The sequence below is a fragment of the Sebastes fasciatus genome, chromosome 16, assembly GCF_043250625.1.
Source record: "Sebastes fasciatus isolate fSebFas1 chromosome 16, fSebFas1.pri, whole genome shotgun sequence".
Lineage (NCBI taxonomy): Eukaryota > Metazoa > Chordata > Actinopteri > Perciformes > Sebastidae > Sebastes > Sebastes fasciatus.
Window position 1 is genome coordinate 22,487,916 of NC_133810.1, and position 9,466 is coordinate 22,497,381.

The window sequence follows — 9,466 nt, forward strand, 5'->3', positions numbered from 1 at the left end:
AATATTCAGAATAGCAAGGATTGTTAAAGGAACAGTGTGTAATATTTTGGGGATCTGTTAGCAGAAATGAAATATAACATTCATAACTATGTTTTCATTAGTGTATAAGCACCTGAAAGAACCGTTAGCCGTGTTCCGATCTACAGTGTACATAAACAGTAGTCCCTACTTCCTGCTTGTGTTCAGGGAATGTCAGTTAAAGGAACACCACTTCCTCCAAGTGTTGGTAATGTAAACACCTTGGACATCTGTTGCTGCTACTTTGAAAATGTTACACTCCTGCTGGGACACTGAACTGAGCATTTTTACACCCTACAGTTTGGAATCTTACTTAACATGGCTGAATACCCTGTGCAGTCCACTTTGCAGAGAACATCTAGGCGATCTGCAACCGCACCACTAGATGCCACCAAATCCTACACACTGTACCTTTAAACTTTGTTTTGTAAAATGGCCTTTTGCTGGGAAAGCTGGTAACATGACAGTACTACAACAGTCGACAGTCTTGTGTGTGCTATATTTGTTTGTGCTGTAAATTCATAGATGTCCATGTTTTTTTGTCTTTCACAGAACTTGTTGCAGAATGAGAGACAGGAGCCCCAGGTTCTGCAGGAAAGGGAGCGAGGAGCAGGTTGCAGGAGTCGGGCCGCTGTTGCTGATGCCATTAGGAAGGGATTGATTCTTCCTCCTCACACTCCTGGTGCGAAGAGTGGTTGTCTTCTTTGTTTGGACGGAGGGGCTCTCTGTTGTAAAGAATCGGTCCGTGGCCAGTGTCATTTCAGTAATGAAGTTTGTGTCAGAAACAGAGGACGTGTCGCTGATGGTGTGGAGTGAGTCAGAGATGAGATTGGAGTCAGTGTGGAGCATGTGCTCTGCGGCAGCTGGACTAGCAGATGCAGAGAGTTGATTAATAGTTAGGTGTGTGCTTCTGGGTCGCAGGGTGGAGATGCCGACGGGCGTGGCTGTGAAGAGGTGGTGCTGTGTGTTTGAGGTCTCTTCAAGGGTGCTTTGTGGAGCAGAAACAGACAAGTACCACCACCCGGTGACGCCGGCCTCAGGGGGTGTGGAGCTCAGGTCCTGGGCGCTTGCTGCCAGGGGGGGCAGGTTGTAGGAGGCAAAGTGCCACCCTCCATTCCTGCCAGGGCGCACCCCTCCACAGACGGGCTGGGTGTGGCAGGGGCATCCCAGGACACGAGCGGGGGTATGCTGAGTCCAAGAAACTAAATAGGAGATTTCGGCGTAAAGGTGACAGGCCCAAGGGTTGTCGCCCAGAGTGATGACTCTAATAGATGTCATCTTGTCGAAAACTCCAACTGGCAGAGTGGAAAAACGGTTAGCATGCAGATAGAAGATAGTCAGCCTGAGGAGCCGGTCCAGGGAGCCTGGCACCACCTTCACAAGCAAGTTGTGGGACATGTCGATGTTCTCCAGGTGCGTGGGCATATTGGTGGGCAAGGTCCAGAAGTGATTGTGGCTCAGGTTGAGCGTGGATAGATTGATCAGCGTGTTGTTGATGAAGATGGCTCGCTCCAACTTGTTGTCGGAGAGGTCGAGCAGCCGCAGATTCCACTGGTGGACCGTGTCGTTCTTGTCCAGCAGCCGGATGCGGTTGGAGGCGGCGTAGAGCTGCCAGAGGGACCGGGGCAAGCCGGCGGGCAGGCAGCTCAGCCGGTTGTGAGACAAATCGAGGACTCGGAGGTGGGTGTACGCGGTGAGCCGGCCTTCCAGGTCGTGCAGTCGGTTGTGGGACAAGTTGAGGGAGCGCATGTTGTGCTGCAGGCCTTCGGGCAGCTGCCTCAGACCCCTCCAGGAGCAGTCCACCTCCCTGTGGCTGCGGCCGCATGAGCACATGGAGGGGCACACGGCGAGGACGTGCGACCCCAGCAACAACACGAGGAGGAGTTCCAGGAGGGCCTCATTAGGGGGGAGCTTCAGCAGCGCATGCCTGCTGAAAGAAAGATGGGGAGACGGGACAGGAGTTAAGGGTTGTCTCACACTGCATCCTCTTTACCGCCAGGAGGCACACTGTCAAATGATGCCTGCAGAGTGTTTGGATAGTGATTACAGGAGATGTACTGCACATTTGCTATCTGTAGGAGAAGCACGGTGACTGCAGAGGGCCGAATAAAACTTCTTAAAAGCTCCACCCTCTGCCAGAATCTCTCTCTCCCTCTCTCTCTCTCACACACACACTCACATGCTCAGTGTTTGCTGCACATCACTGCATTGCTTGCAGATTCCCACATTCACATTAAACGACTCCCCTAGCCCATGCAGGATGCTCATACTGCACACATGCATCATCAGTAGCAGGTTTGAAATGCGTCGTTTTCTACAACTGATCTGCACGAGGATATTTCTAGTCCATTCGAGAACACCGTTCATCACAAAAGGATGAGAAATCCCCGTAGTCATTTTCCCTGGCATCAGTTGGCATGTTCAGTTGTCGGCGGTTGTCAGAGCAGTCAGTTCCAAGCTCCCAGAGGAGGGGAACTAGCTCAGTAGATGGGTTGTATTAATGACTCCACAGAGAACTCATGCATCAGCTGGTGCAAAGGCAAGCAAGGCACCATGCAGCCAGGGAGCTCTACACTGCTGAAACTGCAGCAGTATGTAACTGTATGTGAGTGAGGGTGTGGCAAAATATGTGTGTAAAAAAGAGTCTCACCTTCTCATCTTATCATTCCAGTCACTTTTCTCTGCTCCTTTTTGTGCCGTCCTCAAGCTCGGGACCAGCTGCTACTCTGCTGAAGGTGATTTTTTTTTTCCCTCTATGCCTGAATTCCCCTCATAGAACTTGACCCTTGATCACTTGTCCGGTGCAGGTTTTTGCCCTCACTGCCGGTCCTCTTGTCCTCTCCGAAGAGCTTTGATATTGCCTGTATGGATCTGGGAGTTAGCGCGGTCAGCCACTGCAGGCTCTGGGTTGACTCTGTGCAGTAGAAGTGAGCAGGGAGGGGTGGGGGAAGTATTAGGAGGGGGGTAACTAAGGAGAAAAAGGAGCGCATACCGGAGGGGTCCCTGCATACGAGGCTGCTGCAAAGGAAAACTCCTCAACCCCTTATCTGGCAGCTTTCAGGATTTACTTCAGCATTTAAAGTGGCAGCTATTGTTGTGGTCAGATTAATTGGCTGATTTCAGCTCTGTTTGTACTCAAAATAAATGAGACTGTTATCACCTAAATCAATAGCATCCTTCTCTAAAAGTGCTGTAATTGGTTGTTATTTCCCCTGTAAACATTTAGACACTGCCACAAAAAAGCCTTCAAGATTTATTGCTCCAGTCCACTGCAGCTTCCTACCTGTCATCAGCAATGCTGCACTGCATTGCTGCACTGCTACCACACATCAGTGCTTTGGGTTATTAGGGGACAGTTCAACAGTGATACAGGAAGTGATTTCAAATGTGACAAATTCAACAAAATAACGATGCATTCCTGATTTATGTAACCAGAGCAGCTGAGAGGCATTGTTCTTTTGTGTTCGTTTGCTACTTGTCTTTGTTCAGTTGTCATGTAAACTGAACAAAGTACCTCTTTTGCAATGCATTTGTTACTTCCTCACTCTGTACTTTCCCCTCTTGCCTGCCTATACTTCCACCAGCACCGTGATTGAGTATGCTGTCATTGCCCCTTACAACAAGCCTCACAGCACTGTCACAGCATACAACATGCTATGCTGCCAATTTGAGCTGTGTTAGCACATAGCAAGTTTTACCTCATTCACTTTGAATGCTTGACGTACAATCGGGGAATGCTTGACATTAAAGCAGCTGTAGGCCCAATGTTTTTGGTGTCATTGGGCAAAAACTCCATAATAATTATTCAGCATATTGTAATTAAAGTGTTCTGAGAGAAAACTAGACTTCTACACATCCTCATGGCTCTGTTTTCAGGCTTTAGAACATTTAGCCCGTGACAGGAGACTTTGGCCAATCACAGGTCATTTCAGAGAGAGAGCGTTCCTATTGGCTGTTCAATCAACGGAGGCAGCTGTCAATCACTAGTGAACTCCGATCAAACTAAGCAGCGCTGATAAAATATGAATCAATATTCTGTTACTGTAATGCCTATTTCTCTCCTCACATTTTTTTCAGAAACATCTTGTAGTTTACTGTTTATCTGTAAAATGAGAAAGTTTGCTCCGGCTGGTGGGCGGTGCTTGGTATTTCCTCAACTGATCGCAACGTGGCTGCCAGGTAACAAATCATTTTAGAGCTAAATTACACAAAAAATGTTTCTGAAAATGTTATGCGAGAAATAGGCATTACAGTAACAGAATATTGTTTTATATTTGATCAGCGCTGCCTAGCTTGACCATTTGATCCGAGTTTGCGAGTGATTGACAGCTGCTCAGAGACGGCAAGGCTCCAACTCGGCTCTGATTTGTTGCTTTCCTCCGGTCTGTGAAATCTTGCAGATGCAGTTAGGAGCACCGGAGGACACCAGAGGACACAGAGGCACATGATTTATTTTTTCAGATTACCTGTCTCATGCACTACTGTCCGGATATAGTGACCGTTTTATAAAAATTATTTTTTGAATCATCTTTGCTCCTACTGCTGCTTTAACTTTCACTGAGGCTGACTTTTACTGCATCCCATTTTCAAAACTTGCAGCTATCTACCGCAACCCAGAGTGTCCCCCCCCTTTGCTATTAGAGTTGAAGCAGGGGCTGCGTTGAGAAGGGACAAACTATTCAGACTTTTAATGAAGGGAGCTCACATCCATCACGACGTCACAAGTACGCGGACGAACAAATATCTGCACAAGGCGGCGGAAACAACCGCATATTGGGGTTTTTGAAAAGCTTTTTTGTTCGGCTTTGTCAGCTCTGGCTGAGGTGAAAGAGAGCGTTTCTTTCTGAGTTGAGTGGCACTGCCCGGAGGAGGCACATTCTCTGCTTGCTAATCAAGCAGACCTCTCTCTCTCTCTCTCTCTCTCTCTCTCTCTCTCTCTCTCTCTCTCTCTCTCTCACACACACACACACACACACACACACACACACACACACACACACACACACACATACGGTAGACAGCCACAACTAAAAGGGAAATGGTGGCAAGAGTGAGGTTACAGGTACTCTTGGTGCTGCATGTGTCATATACTGTATGTCATTAATGTGTGTCCATCTCAAAAAGTAAAGAGTGCGAAACACAAATTGACTTCAACAACTGTGTATTACAATATTAATATATTTTAATATAAAAAAACACACAAATAACAGAGAAATACAGTTTTAGCAGCACACTAAGTTACTGTAAAGCAAAAGCTGCTGAAAACAGTGTCCTTTATTTACTATAAAGGGGTTGTAAAGCTATAGGAAAGTAAAGGCAGGTGCTCAGGAAGCTCTTAGGCATCACACGCACACAACTCTACACCACATCCTTCGGTTCCTCTTTGCCGTTCGCGGTGGAGGCTGCTACAGCTTTGGTGGACTGGGAATCAGCGGCCTCCTCTTGTGGCTTTGATGCATTTTCAGCAACGGTTACAGTTGAAGCTTCCTCACTCTTTGCAGCGTCTCCCACCTCCTTCTCCTCTCCCGTTGGGCCATCCTTGTTCCCTCCTTCCTCCTTGGTGGTACCGTTGCCCATCTCTTCCTGTGTTTGAGCGATGTCAGCCATCAACACGGTGGTCTCTTTGACTTCCGTCTCTGACGCGCTTTTGTTCCTCTTGGCGGTTCCCATCCAGTATTCAGAGGTGCTGATCAGGTCGGCGTTGTCGCTCAGCATCTTGACGCGTTTGCTCAACTGGCACACCTTACACATCAGAAACAGAGTGGAAAGCAGCAGAATAGCGCAGGCTATGATCAGTCCGCCGGCCACCATGTATACCGGAAGACATTCTTTCTTGTAAAACACAGCGATAGGTGTGGTGGAGGAAGTGGTGGTGGTGGTGGTGGCAGGCTGTGGGCCAGGTGAAGGTGAGACTGTTGTAGGTGACTGAGTGGTAGCCTCAGACACGGTGCTGGCAACACTGCTGGCAACACTGGTGGGATCAGCTAGGGGTGATGCCTCAGAAGCTGGAGCAGTAGTGGAGTAGTTGGAAGTAATACTCGGAACATTATCATTAGTTGTTCCTGGGGTAGTTTGAGCTCCACACAATAGTGCACCCAGGATTACTATGTAGTACAACAGGAAGACGAAGCCATTCATGTTGGTATCTGAGAAGACATGGGATAGCAATTAAGTTTAAAATGAGAATTGGAATACAGACTTAAAGGTACTATATGTAACTTTCAGAAGATCCTTGTTATTAATGACACCTGTGGCCGTTAAGTTAACTGCAGTCAGCATCCTGTCATCTCTCCACGTCGTCCATTAATTCCTGATAATGGACAGCTCGTCGGGCATTATCCCCTACATAATGTTCTGTAATGTTCCTATATTTTATTTGAACCACTGGTTCCATGATACTAACTAGCTTGCAGCTAGCAAATTACTTTATCAGCTAATGTTATGAAGCAACCAAGCAGATCCGTGCTGCATAGCTACTGTTATAGGAAACTGAGAAAGTCGGGGAAGGTCTCCGTTTTTAAGTTACGTTACAATCCATACACACATTGGCAATATAAAGCGATTAAAACATGTAAATTGTTACATATAGTACCTTTAAATGTGCTAAATGCTAGATTGGTAGCATTTCTATTGCCTCCACACGGCTGTCAACATAGCGACGGCTGAGCCGGCGGCTCATAGCTAATGGTGCCAACAAACGTGAAAACAATGGCAACACTGCTCACCGAGCTAACAGTTTTTTCCTTAAGGGGAACCGGAGGGTGGGCACTATACTTCCGCAATGGCGCCGTCGCCGGCGTTATCAGCGGTAACCGCCGTATGAGAGCAATGCAGAGCGGCGGCTGTGAGATAGTCAGTGGGGCACGCTCACATGCATTAAAAGCATGCGTGGCTGGCCTGGTTATGTCAACAAAACACAAAGAAGCTCGGATTACAACCCAAATAGAGGGAGAGTGACTTCATTCTCTGCTCAGGTAGACATTACTCCTCTATATCTATAATAGCAAATAGCTGTTTGTTGGTATCTTAATGCTCTGGATATCGTATAGAGCACCTTTAATACAGTAAGGAGAATTAGAAAGAAGCCCATAATAGCACCTTACTATATAATCTATGGGGCAGCTAAAATCAAACCAAAATGATGTTTTTGTTCTGTTTGTGTTTCAACCTATTTCTTACAAGTCACCAATGGTGGAAAGTAACTATATTTACTCAAGTATTGTATTTATGGGAAATTTCGAGGTACAATTAAGATTTTTTTTCCATTTCATGCTACTTTATATTTCTACTTCATTATATTTTGGAGGCAAATATTATACCTTTTCACTCCAATAAATTTATCTGGCAGCTTTAGTTACTTAGCAGATTCAAATTATTCATACAAAATGTAATCAACCAATAAATTGGTACAATATTGTAGGTTAAGCTACCCAGTAGTATATACATTACAATTAACCCCGCCTTTACCAATGGTAACATTTAAGTAATTTGTTAATGCATCACTCATGTACTTTTACTGAAGTGACATTTTGAGTATGTCTACAATGTGTATTACTGCCTTCTCCCACCACTGCAAATCACATATATTGTACTTTAGATTACTTGTAACCATTATATCATAATTTTTGAATGAATTTTTCCCTTCTATACAGCCATGTACATTATGCAAATAACCTTGCAAAGATGTAAAATTTGAACCCATCACAGTGAGCTTTTAGCTGGCATTATGTTACTTCAAAGTGTGGATTCATTTGAAAAGTATGCTGGCCTGAAAGACCTATATACTGAAGTTCGGCTTGCTATTTAACTACCTTGCATCACAAACTATGGTTTTTGGAATATCAGGTCCAATCAATTCATCCCTTACACATTCACAGAAGTTTTCAGTTTTGTTCGAGGACATATTTGTGAATACATGATTATAAATTTACAGCAAGTTCCCGAAACTGATGTAAACTCATGCTAAAGTGATGTTAAACCCTAAAACAGTTTACTGTGCATTTCATAATGTGCAAGGCTGTCTTTAAAGTAGCCCAAAAAAAAGAAAAAATATCACCTTTTATCATCAGGATTTATGACGGAACCATACAATAACAGAATAATACTATATAAATACAAATGTTAGTACGTATTCCTTTAGAGTTCTTTGTTGTGTTCTAAAAATTAAGAGTTTACAGGTTTCAAAATAAAAGTATATATTAATGCAATCTGTCACTTACATTGTTGGTGATCTTGATATAGTTCCAAGAAGAATAAGGCTTTGTATAAATAAATATGTACGCAATGTGCTGCAAGTAAAGAGAGATGTGTAAAGGAACGACTGGCAATGTGGAATGAGAGAAATCTAAATCAATGGCCCACTCATATGGCTGTCTAGTTCTTACTTCTCCATTTGGACTATAATAAGAAAAGGAAGTGGTTTTGGTGTTGTGTTCATTGCTGGTAGCTGGTCACGCAAACATCTGTCGGATGTCAGACTATAAAAAGTAGTAGGCTAAATGCTAAATGGTTGCTGAGTAGCTCACTTACAGCAAAATAGCCCATGAACTATTTTATTTAAGGTTATCAGCCTTTATGGGTTTCAGTAAAATTCAAAACACTGCCCTCAATACAACCCACAATCTGCATGACACCAGAATTAGACACTGCATTACTTTTAACAGAAGCGGTGAAGCTGCAATTCGTTATTTATGGAAATGGTTTTGTTTTTAAGACCTGTGATGGTTTGTGAAGTCTCTCTTTCAGGAAGCTGACATACTGATGAGCCATTTCTCGGAGAAGATTTTACGTGACAGGACATCCATAAATAAACATGCATACATCTGTCTTCGTCAGTGTCATGTACTTATTTGTGTCCAAGCCACAATTGCTCACAGATGACTTTAATTATAGTCCATGTTAGTACATCGTTTAATGCAGTGGCAAACCTAGGATCAGACCTTTAGGGGGGCTCAGCCCCTAATGACAACGTGACATGTAAGCACATCGTTTTTGTTTCAATAAGGGGGGGACACATGTTAAGATGGGGGGATCTGGGGATCTGGGGGTCTGAAATTTTGAGCATGAAACACTTAATTTCCTGCATTCCAGTGAATTTTTATGCATCAGCTTATGGTGGAAATGTCTTTATTTATGTAAAGGAAAACCCAAAATTCAGGCGCCATGAGGTGGCAATTTCAAAGCTAAGAAATATAATGCATAAAGGCTTTCAATCATTCTCCTGTAGATAAACTTTTCTCATTTAATGTTATCCTGTTATAACCTATATCTATAGTAATAACGGCCAATTGGGCCCAACGTTCTTTGTCAGAACATTCAGCGATTCTGTTTGCTAACGTTTCAAATCACTTGTGATTTTAATCTGCGTCATTGTGAAATTCACTACCTACTTCTTCATCTCCTTTGGTTTTACTGGCAGACTACCGACGTTAAAGGTTCATGCCGCCAC

The 9,466-nt window shown here is 44.3% G+C and overlaps 2 protein-coding genes across 3 annotated transcripts; both read right to left on the reverse strand.

The window, feature by feature from the left end:
• Nucleotides 1-385: 385 nt before the first annotated feature.
• LOC141753095 (oligodendrocyte-myelin glycoprotein-like) lies at nt 386-4,210 on the reverse strand. Of its 2 annotated transcripts, none has more exons than XM_074611443.1 (2): nt 2,669-4,210; nt 386-1,945 (listed from the first exon to the last, which is right to left on the reverse strand). In XM_074611443.1, exons 1-2 carry the CDS (start codon nt 2,674-2,676, stop codon nt 565-567), a joined length of 1,389 nt encoding a protein of 462 aa, XP_074467544.1. In that variant the 5' UTR covers nt 2,677-4,210; the 3' UTR covers nt 386-564. The 2 variants fall into 2 exon arrangements, with proteins under 2 accessions (XP_074467544.1, XP_074467543.1); XM_074611442.1 differs by having other exon boundaries at nt 386-1,948; nt 2,669-4,209.
• Nucleotides 4,211-5,180: 970 nt separating this feature from the next.
• On the reverse strand, nt 5,181-8,396 carry LOC141752909 (uncharacterized). The gene is made up of 2 exons (XM_074611169.1): nt 8,238-8,396; nt 5,181-6,164 (listed from the first exon to the last, which is right to left on the reverse strand). Exon 2 carries the CDS (start codon nt 6,154-6,156, stop codon nt 5,377-5,379), a length of 780 nt encoding a protein of 259 aa, XP_074467270.1. The 5' UTR covers nt 6,157-6,164; nt 8,238-8,396; the 3' UTR covers nt 5,181-5,376.
• Nucleotides 8,397-9,466: the final 1,070 nt, after the last annotated feature.